Source organism: Lithobates pipiens, unplaced genomic scaffold (assembly GCF_037356315.1).
Source record: "Lithobates pipiens isolate NorthernLeopardFrog02 unplaced genomic scaffold, aLitPip1_a1.2 Scaffold_22, whole genome shotgun sequence".
Lineage (NCBI taxonomy): Eukaryota > Metazoa > Chordata > Amphibia > Anura > Ranidae > Lithobates > Lithobates pipiens.
Window position 1 is genome coordinate 24444989 of NW_027507784.1, and position 17079 is coordinate 24462067.

Sequence of the window (17079 nt, forward strand, 5' to 3'; positions counted from 1 at the left end):
ATTTCAAAAATATTTTCAGGGACGCTTTTCTTTACAAGTGCTATAATTAGAGTAGCTGACATCCCCCGTGTTCCTCTATACATCACAATAGTAATTACAAAATAAAATAAGTACTAATAATGGGGCAGAACAAATATGAGGACTGTGAGGTTTCCTTTAGTTGAACTGACAAAAGTGCCCATTCTAGAACTGGTAACATTGAGGATATTCAGTATAATTTTAAAGAACAGTTTTTGTGGGTAAGAGGCATAGGGGAGGAGTATGGATGGTATAAAAGTGGGAAGTATGTGCAGGTGAGGGAGAGGAATGTGGAGGGTCTAACAGTGGGCACTATGTACAGGAGAGGAGTGCAGAGGGTATGGCAGAAGGCACTATGTACAGGAGAGGAGTGTGAAGGGTAGGGATGAGCCGAACACCCCCCGGTTCGGTTCGCACCAGAACTTTCGAACGGACCCCAAATTCGAACGAACGTTAGAACCCCATTGAAGTCTATGGGACTCGAACGTTCGAAATGAAAAGTGCTAATTTTAACGGCTAATATGCAAGATACTGTCCTAAAAAGGGCTGGGGACCTGGCTCCTGCCCCAGGGGACATGGGTCAATGCCTAAAATGTTTTTAAAAATGGCCGTTTTGGTGGGAGCACTGATTTTAATGATGATTAAAGTGAAAAAAAAAGTGAAATATTCCTTTAAATATGGTGCCTGGGGGGTGTCTGTAGTATGCCTGTGAAGTGCCACGTGTTTCCCGTGTTTAGAACAGTCCCTGCACAAAATGACATTAAACGGAAATAACACCATTTAAAACTGCTTGCGGTTTTAATGTTATATCTGGTTCCTGCAATATGGTTGAAAATCATTGACAAAAATGGCATGGGTAGCCCTCCCTGCCCATTACCAGCCTATTTGGGTCTTGTACGCATATTAAGGGGAACCCTGTACCCATATTAAAAAAAGGAAATGCGTGTGGCCCCCAGGCCCTATATACTCAGAACAGCAGTATACAGGCGGTGCAAACAAGACAGGGACTGTGTAGGTTTGTTGTGTTAAGTTGAATCTGTTTGTAATTTTCAACTGCTACATTTTTAAAGTGTAGCTCCAGTCAAAAAAACTATTTTTAAGCTTTTTGGAAAACATAGGGAAGGGTTATCACCCTTGTATAATTTGTTTTGTCGTCCATCTTTTTTCATCTCACTTGCTGTTGTCTCCTTCCGTTTGCAAGTAGGAGATGTTTGTAAGTTGGATGTTTGAAAGTAGGGGCCTGCCCTATATGCTCTGCAGAAATGGCGGAACAAGGTGTTGGTTTTGCCACAACATTGTAAGCCCTCAAAGTGACTCTTGGTGGGCGCTGGAGCGCCCTGCTGTGAACGATTATATCAAGAATTGTAATTACATGCCATTGTTGAACAGTGGTAGAAAAATTGACCTTTGGTGGTTGTGGTGCTGGTGCCACAACACTATAAGTCCTCACAGTTACTCTGGGTGGGCACAGGAAGGGGCCCTCCTGTGAAATATTATATCAAGAATTGTAATTACATGTCCCTGTTAAACAGGGGCAGAAAAATTTGGCCTTAGGCACTGCTGCTGGTGCCCCCACACTGCAACCTCTGCCATATACTCTAGTTTTATTGCAGGAATTAGCCCTGCTGCAAAGCATTGCATCAAAAATTGTACTTAAACGCCCCTGTTAAACAGGGGCAGAAAAATTGGGCCTTAGGCACTGGTGCTGGTGCCACCACACTGCAACCTCTGCCATATACTCTAGTTTTATTGCAGGAATTAGCCCTGCTGCAAAGCATTGCATCAAAAATCGTACTTAAACGCCCCTGTTAAACAGGGGCAGAAAAATTGGGCCTTAGGCACTGGTGCTGGTGCCACCACACTGCAACCTCTCCCATATACTCTTGTTTTAATGCAGGAATTAGCCCTGCTGCAAAGCATTGCATCAAAAATTGTACTTAAACGCCCCTGTTAAACAGGGGCAGAAAAATTGGGCCTTAGGCACTGGTGCTGGTGCCACGACACTGCAACCTCTCCCATATACTCTAGTTTTATTGCAGGAATTAGCCCTGCTGCAAAGCATTGCATCAAAAATTGTACTTAAACGCCCCTGTTAAACAGGGGAAGAAAAATTGGGCTGATGGCATCAACCAGAACCAGAAATGTTCTTCCAACATATCAGCGGAGGAGGAAGAGGATAGACAATCAACATAACAGGACAGTCACTCAGCATCAGCATAGGCAGTCTTGAAGGGATGTGGTATTTAAAAAAAAATTATTCTGTTACATCAGCTTCAGGTGCTTGGTAGCTGTGGGTGATCCAAGACTGATTCATCTTGATGAAGGTCAGTCGATCAACTGATTCGGTGGACAGGCGCACCCTGTGATCGGTAACAAAGCCACCAGCAGCACTGAAGGTGCGTTCCGAAAGAACGCTGGATGCAGGACAGGCCAGTAGCTCAATTGCATACTGTGCAAGCTCTGGCCAGTGATCCATCCTCAAGACCCAGTAAGCCAGAGGATTTTCGGTGGGAAAGGTGTCCAAGTCTGACCTTGCCCCTAGGTATTCCTGCACCATGTAAATCAGACGCTGGCGATGGGTGCTGGAACCGATCATACCTTGGGGCTGCGGACTAAAAAATTGTCTGAAAGCATCAGTCAGACGGCCACCTTCTCCACCGTTCCTTCTGACTGATGCCTCAGCAACACGTTGTCCAGGACCAGGAGTTTGTAACCTCCCAGTCTCTGGGAACGCGTTGCACAGACCTTTCTGCAAGGCCTCCTGGAGATGTCTCATCCTCTGCTCCCTCTGCGATGGCAAGATAAGGTCGGCAACCTTACCCTTGTACCGTGGATCAAGGAGAGTGGCCAGCCAGTAATGGTCCCTCTCCTTGATCCGAAGAATACGAGGATCCTTCCGCAGGCTTTGCAGGATCAGGGAGGCCATGCAGCGTAGGTTAGCTGAGGCATTCGGTCCGGAGTCCTCTGGGTCACTTAGGACAACATGATCCGCAGCTACCTCCTCCCAGCCACGTACAAGTCCACGTGTTTCTTGGGACTGTAAATCATCCCTACAAGACTGCTGCTGCTGCTGCTGCTGATGCTGAGTGCCAGCCTCCACCTCCATGCTGACACAATCATCCTCCTCCTCCTCTTCCTCCTCCTCATCCTCTTCCTGTGTGATGGGTGGCACAGCAGGAACACTGTCTGGATAAAGGGGGCCTTGAGAGGCAAGGAAGTCCTCCTCTTCCTGCCTCTGTTCTGCCTCAAGTGCCCTGTCCATTATTCCACGCAGTGTATGCTCCAAGAGGTGGACAAGAGGTACAGTGTCACTGATGCATGCACTGTCACTGCTCACCATCCTTGTGGCCTCCTCAAACGGTGACAGGACAGTGCATGCATCCCTGATCATGCCCCACTGGCGTGGTGAGAAAAAACCGAGCTCCTCTGACCCTGTCCTGGTGCCGTAGTCGCACAGGTACTCATTGATGGCCCTCTGCTGCATGTGCAGCCACTGCAGCATGGCCAATGTTGAGTTCCATCTGGTGGGCATGTCACATATAAGGCGGTTCTTGGGCAGGTTCAACTCCTTTTGGAGCTCAGCCAGCCGAGCACAGGCATTAAATGATCGGCGGAAATGCACACAGACTTTCCTGGCCTGCTTCAGGACATCCTGTAAGCCGAGGTACCTGCCCAAGAACCGCTGCACCACCAGGTTAAGGACGTGAGCTACACAGGGCACATGGGTCAGTTGTCCCTGTCGGAGGGCGGAGAGGAGGTTGGTGCCATTGTCGCAAACCACCATTCCTGGCTTAAGCTGGTGTGGCGTCAACCACCTCTCGGCCTGCCCCTGCAGAGCTGACAAAACATCCGCCCCAGTGTGGCTCCTGTCCCCCAAACAAACCAGCGCAAGCACGGCATGGCATCGTTTTGCCTGCGTACTTGCGTAGCCCCTGGAACGCCTACGGAGCACCGCTGGTTCTGAGGACAGAGCACTGGAAGAGGCCATGGAGGAAGAAGAAGAGGAGGGGGTGGAGGAGAGAGGTTTGTCACAACCAATAGTAGCATTTTGGAGGCATGGTGGCGGAACAACCTCCAACACTACTGCACCTTGTCCTGCATCCTTCCCAGCTGCCAGAAGAGTGACCCAATGGGCCGTGAAAGACAGGTAACGTCCCTGTCCATGCCTGCTGGACCATGAGTCAGCGGTAATATGCACCCTACCGCTGACCGCCCTGTCCAGCGAGGCAAGGACATTGCCTTCCACATGCCGGTAGAGAGCCGGAATCGCCTTCCGTGAGAAAAAGTGGCGTTTGGGGACCTGCCACTGAGGAACCGCACATTGTACAAACTCTCGGAAGGGGGCCGAGTCTACCAACTGAAAAGGCAGCAGTTGAAGTGCTAGCAATTTAGCCAAGCTAGCATTCAACCGCTGGGCATGTGGATGGCTGGGAGTGAACTTCTTCCGCCGGTCCAGCAGCTGGGGCAGGGACATTTGCCTGCTATAATCGGACATGGGTGTACTGCTAGCAGAGTTCCCGGAAGCACTTGGCTGTGACACACCTAATTCTACACCTTCATTCCTCTCAGAGCAGGTTTCAGAGAGGACTGAAGGTCTAGTGGGGTTGGAGATGCCAGCTGATGAGGAGCAAGGAGAGGTCCGCTTTGTTCTTTGGTGTGGGTCTTTGAGGTACGCTTGCCAACGAGCTGCATGGCAGGTCAACATATGTCTGGTCAAGCATGTGGTGCCCAAGCGGCTGATGTTTTGGCCACGTGAGATACGCTTGAGACATATGTTGCAAATAGCAGTGGTGCGATCTGATGCACTCATCTCAAAAAAGGCCCACACCAAAGAACTTTTAGAATAACGCGCAGAGGCAGCGCTCTGCACAGGCGGAGCTCTGCGGTGTGATTCAGTCGGTGTGCTGCCCCTAAGCTGGCCCCCGGAGGGCATCCTGCCTCGTTGGACATGTGCCTCCTCCTCCTCCTCCTCCTCTCTCCTTCCAGGCACCCACGTGGAGTCAGTGCCCTCATCATCCCCTCCCTCTTCATCGCTGTAGCAAACCTGGCAGTATGCTGCAGCTTGTGGAACATGACTGCCAGATTGCTGTTCTTCTTGAGCATCCCCTCTCTCTGCGCTCACGCTACTGCCTTCCTCTAGCTGAGTGTCATCATCAGAGCCCACAAAACACTGGGCATCCTCCTGGAGCATGTACCCAACACTGTGCTCAAAGAGTTCAGGAGACTCCTCAGGAGGACGTGGTGGGTCTAGGGAAGGAGTCACTGATGATGACATTGAGAGGAGGGAAGACGATGCGTTGGCAGCTGCTTTGCTACTACCCTGAGACTGGGTGAGAGAGGATGAGGAGGATGAAGAGGGCTTGGTCATCCACTCTACCAAGTCGTTGGCATGTTGCGGTTCAACATGTCCAGCTGCCGAAAAGAAGGACAAGCATGTCCCATGGCCGCATGCTGATGACAATGCACCGCGTCCACGACCAGCACTGTTGTCTCTAGACACAGAGCCTGCTTGCCCTCTTTTATCGGCTCGCGCCTGTCTACCATGTCTGGAAGGCCAGCAAGGAGAGGCAATGGCCTGAAGGGAGTTGGGTAAAACAGCAGTTGGGTAGTGTATATTGTGCTGGAGGGACACAACACCCACTAACTCCTGCAGATGCCTTTATTATAGAACACCAGAGATAAAGGGGTATATACAGATGTATACTGTGCTGTGCTGGAGGCACACACAACTTCCAATAACTCCTGCAGATGGCAAGTGGGCTCAAATAGAGAACAGCTATGTAGGTGGATATAGCGGTATGTACTGGGTACAGAGCACGCAGACAGCACGCATCTCCTAACACTACTGACTGCAAGCTCTATTATTAAAGATAGATCACTAGCTATATAGGTGAGGTGAATATAGAGGTGTATACTGCGGTCAGGGCACGCAGACAATAACCACTACACAACAGCAAGATAGAAAATCGGCCGAAAACGATCGGTGTGTACTGTGTTGAAGGTACACAGAACACCCACTGCTTCAGACGCCAACACACTACACGAGGCCGCCACGATGGCGGCCTTATATAGTGTGGGGCGTGCACTACACAGCCTGAGCTATGATTGGCCACAGGCATCCTGCCTGTGGCCAATCATGGCTCTCCTCGCTGCTGGCGCTGCGATTGGCCAAGCATGCGGGGTCACAGTGCATGCTTGGCCAATCATGAGCCAGCAATGCACTGCGCCATCGCAGTGCATTGTGGTCCGTGAGCGCCACACGAATTTGACGCGAACGGACCAAAATGTTCGGACTTCGCCGAACGGACGAACAGCCAATGTTCGAGTCGAACGTACGTTCGACTCGAACACGAAGCTCATCCCTAGTGAAGGGTATGACAGTGGGCAGTATGCACAGCAGAGGAGTGTAGAGGGTATGACATTGGGCACTATGTATAAGAGAAGAGTGTGGAGGATATAACAGTGAACAATATGTACAGGAGTGTGGAGGGCATGACAGTGGGCACTATGTACAGGAGAGAAGTGTGGAGGGAGGGTATGAAGTGGGCACTATGTATAGGAGAGGAGTATGGAGGGTATGACAGTGAGTAGTATGTACAGGAGAGGAGTGTGGAGAGTATGACAGTGGGCGCTATGTATAGGAGAGAAGTGTTGGAGGTATGACAGTGGGCACTATGTATAGGAGAGAAGTATGGAGGGTATGACAGTGAGTAGTATGTACAGGAGAGGAGTGCGGAGGGTATGACAGTGGGTAGTATGTACAGGAGAGGAGTGCGGAGGGTATGACAGTGGGTGCTATGCATAGGAGAGAAGTGTTGGAGGTATGACAGTGGGCATTATGTATAGGAGAGGAGTATGGAGGGTATGACAGTGAGTAGTATGTATAGGAGAGGAGTATGGAGGGTATGACAGTGGGCAATATGTACAGGAGAGAAGTGTATGACAGTGGGCACTATTTACAAGAGAGGAGGAGTGTGTAGGATATGACAGCGGGCGTTATGTATAGGAGAGGAGTGTGTAGGATATGACAGTGAGCAGTATGTACAGGAGAGAAGTGTGGAGAGTATGACAGCGGGCACTATGTACAGGAGAGGCGTGTAGAGAGTATGACAGCGGGCACTATGTATAGTAGAGAAGTGTAGAGAGTATGACAGCGGGCACTATGTATAGGAGAGAAGTGTGGAGAGTATGACAGCGGGCATTATGTATAGGAGAGAAGTGTGTAGGATATGACAGTGGGCACTATGTATAGGAGAGAAGTGTGGAGGGTATGACAGCGGGCACTATGTATAGGAGAGAAGTGTGGAGAGTATGACAGTGGGCACTATGTATAGGAGAGAAGTGTGTAGGATATGACAGTGGGCACTATGTATAGGAGAGAAGTGTGGAGGGTATGACAGTGGGCACTATGTATAGGAGAGAAGTGTGGAGAGTATGACAGTGGGCACTATGAATAGGAGAGAAGTGTGTAGGATATGACAGTGGGCACTATGAATAGGAGAGGAGTGTGGAGGGTATGACAGTGAGCAGTATGTACAGGAGAGAAGTGTGGAGGGTATGACAGTGGGCACTATGTATAGGCGAGGAGGATGAAGTAATCTGGGAAGGAAAAATGTAAAGGTTTGTGGAAGGATGTATAGGGACAGTGTAGTGGTTAAGCGGGCCAGACATGGATTGAAATTACACCAATTAAGCAAAGGCCAGCCATAGTCGATCTATGTATGGACTAGCTGGTTTTACACAAGTCAACCTATTAACCAACTTGAGTACAACCAGCCTGTCAGGTTTTCCCCAAAACAATCAGTGCTGCCAGCTATAGTTAGCAACACTAATCATTGTATTGACTGGCAGAACACAATAACACTGCGGGAGTGATTGTCCCATTCACAGGTCAGCAGGTGAGAGGGTGTGTGGGGACAGGCTGGGGGGAGATACTAGTCAGTCCCTGGGTAGGCACTGGTTAGTATCAGAGCCAGATACACACAGGTTACATACGCCACGATCATTAGAGCGAGAGCAATAATTCTAGCACTAGACCTCCTCTGTAACTCTAAACATGTAACCTGTAAAAAATGTAAAGCAAAATCGTGTTAAATTTAGTGGTTTTTTTTATGAATGAAACAGTTTCTTTCCAAAAAAAAGTTTGAAAAATTGCTGCGCAAATATCGTGTAACATAAAAAGTTGCAAAGACCACCATTTTATTCCATAGGGTGTCGGCTAAAACAATATATAATGCTTGAGGGTTCTGAGTAATTTTCTAGCATAAAAAAAATGATGATTTTTACATGTAGGAGAGAAGTCTCAGAATGGGCCTGGGTGGCAAGGGGTTAATTATCATAAGTAATATACAAATAATTATTATAAGCTCTGTGAGGTCATCCTCTCAGTCTGCTGCAGAGTGTTCCAGCTGTATTTATACTGCCGCTCTGTATGCAGCTTCTGACAGGCTGCGCAAGGAGCCCCGTATCTCCGGAACCATAGATGATAGCAGCCCCATATTTGAACCAGTGCTGGAGTGGGTCTTTAGCTACCTACCCCCCAAAGGTGGGGTCTCTGTGACTCCTGATCGCCGAGCTACAATTCTCGAAGTCGATCTTTTTTTTTTTTTTTCTTTTGTGATTTTTTTTTTTTTTTTTTTTTTTGGCAAATGGGCAAATCTTGAGAAAGGGGCCTGGAGCTGCAGCTCCAATAGCCCCTATGTTAATCCGGCCCTGCTTGGGATAGAGGAATAGGGAGCGCTCTCCTCTGCTCATACAAGGTGAGCATCTCTGACCTTCCCCTATGAAGATCCAATGACTCGAAGGATGGCGATGGAGCCATTGAATTGTCCTATATCACATATTCTACTATAGCTTGTGAGAGATTTGTAATGTTTTTCTATGCAACATTACAAAAAATATAAATATATATTTTTTTCTTTTTAAGTTTCAAGTGATTGTAAAGGTTCAAGGATTTGTACCTTCATGCATTTTATGGTGAGGCTGAGCCGCTCTTTGTCTGTGTGTCTTAGGGGGTTGATGTTAGACATGTGCACTGACAAAAATTTTGTTTGTTTTTTTGCTTTTTTTGGGAAATTTGAAAATTTGGAAATTCGGAGATGCGAAAATTTGGATTTTCAAATCTCCAAATTTTCTAATTTCTGAATTCCAAATTTCAAATTCTGAATTTCCAAATTTTTGGATTCCGAATTTTCAAATGCCGAATTTCCGAATTTCTGAATTTTTGGATTTTCGGAATTTGAAAATTCGGAAATTCAGAAATGTGAAATAGAACAAATTAATAATATATAAAAATAATACAAAGGTTTTATTATTAATATTTATTATTATTATTAGATTGTTACATTCCATTAGTTTAGATACGGCATACAGTATTTCAGATAATTCTTAACTTCAGATGAATTTGTACTCGTTACGTTCACTAACAGCCAAATTTGAAATGAAATTTCAATACCTATAATTTAATATTTATTATTAGTTGGTTATTATTTCAGATTTTCGGTTTTTGAGTTTTCAGATTTTCATTCTTTTGAATGTTCAGATTTAAATTTTTTGGATTTTCAAATTTCCAAATTTTCAAATTTTCGAATTTCTGTAATTTTGAATTTCAGGAATTTAGAATTTTGGGAATCTTGAATTTCATAAGTCTAGTCTCCCCAATTAGACAGAGATGGCAAAAAAAATGTGTTTGAGGTTATATAGCACTACCCCCATAGGAGTCGTTAATGTCGGGGTTCCCCACTGCTGCACAGCCAGTCACACAGCATTATCTTCTTTCATCCAGGCACAGAAATCAGTCTTTGGCTTGTTTTTTTGTGGTTTTATTAGGGGATGATAATTTGGATGGGGTAAGGCTAGAGGATGCTCAGTAACAACTACGACAATTCAGGGATTCTTACTCCCTATTTACAAAAATGTTCTTCTTCCTTCCTCCTGCACAAACTTGGTTCCTATGTACAGCATCTGCTGCTCACTTCTGGGAAATGAACAGATTCTTTGTTAATTCAGCAACAACCCTTCACTGGGTAGGAACCTCCCGTCCCTCTTTTGGATAGAGTAGCACATTGTGGAGTGATCAGCGTCTCTTTTTGCTTCCCTGTAGACACTGAGCCCAGTTCTACCGCTGCAGAAGACTACCAACCAGCCTGGCTGCTTGCTTCCGCCAGTCCTCCCAACTGGCATACACACATAGAGATTCCCCCGGGGCAAGGTGGATGAAGACAGGGCTGATCCTGGGCGGGTGTGTGGGGTTCAGCTCACCCAGGCGCAGCAAAGGTGGAGTGCTTCCCTCCCTCCTCCTCTCATTGTCTGTGTCCCGAGGTGGCTCTCCGCCGGAAACTGACAGGAGCGAATCAGAGGAGGAGAGACTGCGCCACTGCCGCCACTGTTAGCAACAAGAAGAGGGTTCTCTGTGTTTCCTGCCCAAGCCCATCCCCCCTCCCTCCTCCTGTCAGAGGAGGAGAATGAAGCGGCCGGAGATCGGAGCGGCTGTCTGTGTGGAGAGAGACCAGCTGCTGGCTCTTCTCCCCACCTCTCTCCCTCTCCTCCTCGCGTGCACTGCTGTACTAGTGAGCGGCGCTTGCCACCAGCACAGATGCCCACTATGTTTCTTCCCCCGCTTTAATATTGGCCAGGGAAGAAATAGAATAAAAAAATGAACAGAGAAGAGGATTGTGGGACATGTAGTCCCGAGGACTGGCGGCCCCACTGTAACATGGTAACTGCAGCCCACACAGCAGGCTCAGCTGAATTGGAAAGAGAGAGAGCCAGGAGCCCAGGAAAGCTTTCAGGGAAGTACACCCAGGACTCCAGAGGGAGAGGACAGTGCCGAGAGAACACCATCAGAGAGAGAACCCCGCTGCTCTGTACCACCAGAGGGAAAGACACACAGCCTGGCGCCATCCCTGGGGAAGAAAGGAATGGAGTCATTGTCAGAATACAGATCTGGGCGCTACCCACGGGCAATTCATAGTGAGCTGACTCCTGATCAGAAGAACCATTGTTGCTGTATCGCTGGGTCAGATAAGAGGGCCGATCGGCCATTATCTACTAATGTCCATAGGAACTGCAGTCTCTGACCATCTCCTGTAATATATCTGCAGTCTCTGATCATCTCCTGTATCATGTCTGCAGTCTCTGGCCATCTCCTGTAATATATCTGCAGTCTCTGACCATCTCTTGTATCATGTCTGCAGTCTCTGACCATCTCCTGTATCATGTCTGCAGTTTCTGACCATCTCCTGTAATATATCTGCAGTCTCTGACCATCTCTTGTATCATGTCTGCAGTCTCTGACCATCTCCTGTATCATGTCTGCAGTTTCTGACCATCTCCTGTAATATATCTGCAGTCTCTGACCATCTCTTGTATCATGTCTGCAGTCTCTGACCATCTCTTGTATCATGTCTGCAGTCTCTGACCATCTCCTGTATCATGTCTGCAGTTTCTGACCATCTCCTGTAATATATCTGCAGTCTCTGACCATCTCTTGTATCATGTCTGCAGTCTCTGATCATCTCCTGTATCATGTCTGCAGTCTCTGACCATCTCCTGTGATATATCTGCAGTCTCTGATCATCTCCTGTATCATGTCTGCAGTCTCTGACCATCTCCTGTGATATATCTGCAGTCTCTGACCATCTCTTGTATCATGTCTGCAGTCTCTGACCATCTTCTTTACTATGTCCGGGGACTCTTTCTAACAGAAGCCTTTTCTGTGTGCATCAGAGAGACTCCCCTCCAGGTCTCATTAGTGTAAGCTCTTCCTGTATTTTCTTTATTGTTATAGGATCATGGGAGGATCCCAAGGTAACAAAGACTTCTTAGGGGAGCATCTCTGTGTTTGAGTCGTTGCCATGGAAACATCTGTAAAGGGGAGGAGTTGGTAATATTTTTTACCTACTCTCACTACTCATAGCACACACTAGAGGGTGCTACATTTATAACCTTCCTTACTCTATTAGGTTCAAGTCCAATCTGGCCTTCATCTCTTTAAGAGAATGTAGCAGAATCTCTCACCTCTTCCAGTCTAATGAGAACCTTCAAGGTCAAAGATAGCTGACTTCCTTCAATATGTAGTGCAGGGGTCTCAAACTGGTGGCCCTCCAGCTGTTGAAAAACTAAAAGCCCCATGAGGCATTGCAAGGCTGACAGTTAAGAGCAAGACTCCCAAAGGCAATGGCATGATGGGACTTGTAGTTTTGCAGCATCTGGAGGGCCACCAGTTTGAGACCCCTGATGTAGTGGGTTGTGAGGCATAGTGGGTGCAAGAGCGGTAAAAGTCATTGGGCGCCAGACACTTCTTGGATGCAAAATAGGTTTTATTTCTTTAACATTCCTTTTTATATTTTGCCCGGGGAAGGAGGGTTAGGGCCAGGACACCCTTAAAGTGGTTGTAAACCCTTACAAACCACTTTGACCTACAGGTAAGCCTAGATTAAGGCTTACCTGTAGGTCCAAGAAATATCTCCCACACCTATGCGGTTTAGGAGATATTTGCCCGAAGACGGGCACCGCTATCTACGGCGCATGCGCCATAGACAGCGGCGCGCAGGTGCACTGAGCGGGGCATCGTCGATGACGGCAATGCCGCGAGTCTCGGCTCCCGTGCGCAAGCACGGGAGTGACGTCATCGCTGCTCCGGCGAATCACAGCGCCGGAGCAGCGAGACCCACGGAGACCCACCAAGAAGATGGACGCTCGGAACTACAGGGGACAGCGGTGACTTCGCTGGCTCCTGTGTCAGGTAAGTGACACATAATGGGCTACTATGCGATGCATAGTAGTCCATTATGCTTTGCCTTTACAGGGAATGAAAGAGGAAGTAAACTCATCAGGGTTTACTTCCTCTTTAAGTAGTAGCAATTTCAAGTGGCAGACTCTGGGACTTCAATAGGAGGACAGCCATACAGGGAAAGGCCTCAGCAAGGCGCCACTTCTGCATGTTCAGGATTGCTGTCTCCTATGGCAACAGTAATTAACAGTTTCTAGTTCAAACGTAACAATTCTCTCAGCTTTACTACAACTTCTTCTTGTAGTTCTTCAGCCGCTTGAGCTCCTGGTCTCTCACTGGACCCTCTAATTCACTGACTCTGAATCCCTGGAGCTCCTCAAGGCTTTTTCGGTGGTATCTCCCTCAAGCTTCACCCACGCTTCCCTGCTGGGTCCCTAGCTTGGCACTCCAGATAATTCTCAAGCTTCACCCCCGCTGACCGGCTCGGTCCCTGGCTTGACGCACAAGGCTGCTCTGCAAGCGTCACCTCCGCTGGTTGCGTCCCTGACTTGATCACTGCCTGAACTTTCCAGATTCTCGACCGTGCCCGTTCGATGGGAATGTTGCTCCGGGACTTGCTTCAGTTACTCACTGTGGTCCCTGGTAAAGGTGATTGGTCCCTTAGTGGGGACAGCTTTCCTTCTACCTCGACAGGTTCTCCGGCCGGCAGAACCATCACTTTTGGTTGGGCTGCAAGCCGCAATCCCAACCCAACGCTGCCCTCTTACTTCTGGACAGGCCCTCACACAGCCTGACAGCCAATTGCCCCCGGGATAGGCCCAATCCCCGGCCTAGCAGCCCAGGGCAGACGACACACGTCCACCCAGATGGTAGTCCGGATGGCACAGAACAAAGATCACCTGACTCCACTCCAATATATAAGCTCTCCCAGCAGGCCAAAGGATTCAAGAAAACCCCTGCCCATTGGCTGAGATACCCCATATACTCATAACCTGACCTTGAGTTGTCCTTCTCATATCTAGTACCACCAAGTGCCCGTCCACCTAGTGGTAGAAGAGAAAAGTACAACAAGGCCAAACTGTGGTAGCTTCTCCTGATAAGGAATTTGGTGAGGAGCTCCCTGACCTTACCCCAGGGTGCTACAAGAATATATATATATATATATAAAATAAAAATCCCCAGAATATTATACAAAGTGGCATGTTCCTTTTTAGATATACAAATTCCAGGTTTTAATGCAGGTGATATGTAGCAGCAGAAGTTCTAGTTTCACATTAACCTGGGCAAGTCCAACATTTCATTTAAGTTTTACTGTTTTTTTTTCCTCCCACAGTCTCCCGATGATGCTTCTGCATTGGATATTTTTGGAGTGAGGCCACCTGAGATGAAGTCCAGGGTCAGCAAGAAGATCATTCAATTTCAGGAAAAATATACGCTAAGCCTGAGAGGAGATAACGCTGCGGAGAAGGAGCTGCTCATGGAGGAAATGACATCTCAGTTGACAGAAAAACAAGAACGTTTCTGTGACAAATATTCAAAGCGCTTCACCATGTGTACAATAAATATTGGCAGTGCCATAGGAGGCACAGCCCTGGGCATGGTTGGCCCGATTGCAGGGGAAGTCGGGTTTATTGGACTGCACAACCATAGCGGTGGTCAGAGGGCCCCTCGCAGTTAGAGCTGTTGGAGTGGATGTTGGTGGCATTATTGGACACATGGAAAAGAAAAAAAAAAAAAGACACAACAATGTTTTGTTTTGTGTGAAAGGGGCCTCCGTATTCACGTTAAAGTGGTTGTAAACCCTTTATAACCACTTTTGCCTATAGGTAAGCCTATAATAAGTCTTACATATAGGCAGTAGCGGCGTCTATAAAGGGCGCAGGAGCGCCGTCCCCTCTCTCCTGTCAAAACTCTCTCACTATAGATAGATGCCTGTGGCCAATTATGGCTCTCCTCGCTGCTGGCGCTGTGATTGGCCAAGCATGCGGGGTCACAGTGCATGCTTGGCCAATCAACAGCCAGCAATGCACTGCGACTGGCGCAGTGCATTGTGGGCCGTTCGTATCACACGAATTTGATGCGAACGGCCCACAAAGTTCTGGTTTCGACGAATGGACGACCGGCTGATGTTCAATTCGAACATGGGTTCAAATCAAACACCGGCTCATCCCTAGTGGGTGACAAAGATTAAAGGATCAACAGGCACCCAGAGATGATACGTGGACAATGCTGCCCCTAGAGGCCAATAGAGCAGGAAGGACAGTAATATAATCCCCATGAATACTGATTTGTCAAAAGTCTAGATGGGATGGCACTGAGGTTGGGTTCGGATCAGGGGCGTAACTATAGGGGGTGCAGCAGTCGCGACCGCAACTGGGCCCTGTGATGCAGGGGGCCCATGCAGCCCCCTCTACATATGGCCGGCAGCAGCATAGGCAGCTTGGGGTACCAGTGCACCATGCACACGGGTGGCTGGAGGTGGAGGGTGACTAGCAGAGCTCCACGCTCGACTATCACACTGGCTGCTCTTTAGTAGTGCATTCCCCGCATGACCTGTGTCCTCGGCCGGCTCCTTAGAGTACCCCTCTCCTGCTCCATGCATTGCCGCTCAGTCCGATGTCTGTTCTCCCCAGCCAGAGTCCCCCCCCCCTGAGTCCGGCCCACACTGCACTGCATACTTCTCCCGGGTAAACAAACTTTAAGCACACAGATGCAGTGCAGCCCTATGAGAGCCCCCCGGAGGACACTGCAGGCTTGTCTGCCAGCCCCCCTCCTCCCCCGTCATACACAGATGATGAAAGGTCTTTCTGGGAGATATGCTGATTGCCGTCCAGCACACTGGATGGAGCCCAGGCCAACATGGATGAGTGCGCGCCCTACAGCTTGGTCATGGGGAGTGAGAGGACCCCACCCCCCCCACACACACCATTACATACCCCCTCCATCTCCCCCTGGGGACAGGGACCCCTTCTCACGTGGGGACATGGACCCCCACCTCCCCTGGGGACAGGGACCCCTTCTCACCTGGGTGCAGTAACTTCATCTGCCCTGGAGAAAAGGACCTCATCTCATCTGGGGACGGGGACCCCATCCTGCCTAGGGACAGTCCCCCAGTGGGGCACCTAAAAATGTAAAAAAAAAGAGTAAAAAAAAAAAAGTTGAAAAAGTTACGTTCTGTAACGCAACGCGTCAGGGAAGGAATTTGGTGTCGGACCTATCACTTCCGGTTTACGGCCGAAACCGGAAGTCCGCGATTGCTGCACACTCTGCTGTATTTGTGAATGTAAGTGTGGATTTTACCTGTTTATTTCAATAAAAAAGCGAAGATACTACACATGAAAGCCCTCTGTGTTTTTCCACTTTATATGGCTTGGATTTCCTGGAGCTATTAGGAGGGCATATAATATATAACCTTACAGTGAAATACAAACAGCGGTGGAGCAGTGTGACTGAAAGATTAAGAAGCCAGCAGTTATCCTTTTACACAGTGCCTGTTTACCAGCTATTGGAGGTGAGAGGCTGGGGAAAATAGTTGGTGCACCCATTAAGCACTGAAGTTTGCAGTGATTTGCCACTCTTGGGAATTGATTCTTCACACTTTTTTGCATGAACTTTATTTGTATATTTTTTGCAATTCATCAGTCATCAGTGCACTTTATTTATGGACAATCACGTGTGTATATTGATTATCTAAATAGTCACTACATTTGTTTTTTCACGGATTTTTCACTTTATATATTTTTATACATTTTTATATATATATATATATATTTTTTATACGCTTGTTTATATTTGGATTACTTATGCAAATTATTTCTATTTAATCACTGGATTGATAATTTTTCACAGACTTTTATTCACTAATTGTTGCACATTTATTGCGTGCACACGTATCTTTATTTGGATTATCTATATGGATTCATTTCTTATTATATCCATGTTTCATTTAGTCGATATTATTTGATTTATATTGATTTTGGGATTATTATTCATTTATAAGTTTTAGTACTTTTAGGTAGCGCCGCATTCTTATTAATTTATATAAAAAAAAAATACTGATACCAGTGGTGGAACTACAGGGCTCACAAAGGTCATACCTGTGACCACGCCCTGGAGTTCCACCGCTGGACTCAGAGGGAAGGGCCCTGGCTGGGGTTCAGGGGGGCCCTTCAGGGTTCCTTGCATCGGGGCCCTGAAGGTTCTAGTTACGCCCCTGGTTCGGATGGTGTATGTCTGAAGTATAAAAGACTGAGAGAGTGAGAGAGCTACCTCTTTGCCTCTACCCTTTTCATTGGTGACTCTCCGAGCCGCATGGCTCGCTCTCTTTG

General features: G+C 47.8%; 1 protein-coding gene across 1 annotated transcript in view; it reads left to right on the forward strand.

The window, feature by feature from the left end:
* LOC143923410 (RING finger protein 112-like) overlaps window positions 1-16463 on the forward strand; it is a 66253-nt gene extending 49790 nt beyond the window's left edge. The window contains exon 12 of the mRNA XM_077447067.1: window positions 14085-16463. Within this exon, the coding sequence (XP_077303193.1) occupies window positions 14085-14429 (345 nt within the window). The 3' untranslated portion in view covers window positions 14430-16463. The remainder of the gene's footprint in view (window positions 1-14084) is intronic.
* Window positions 16464-17079: the final 616 nt, after the last annotated feature.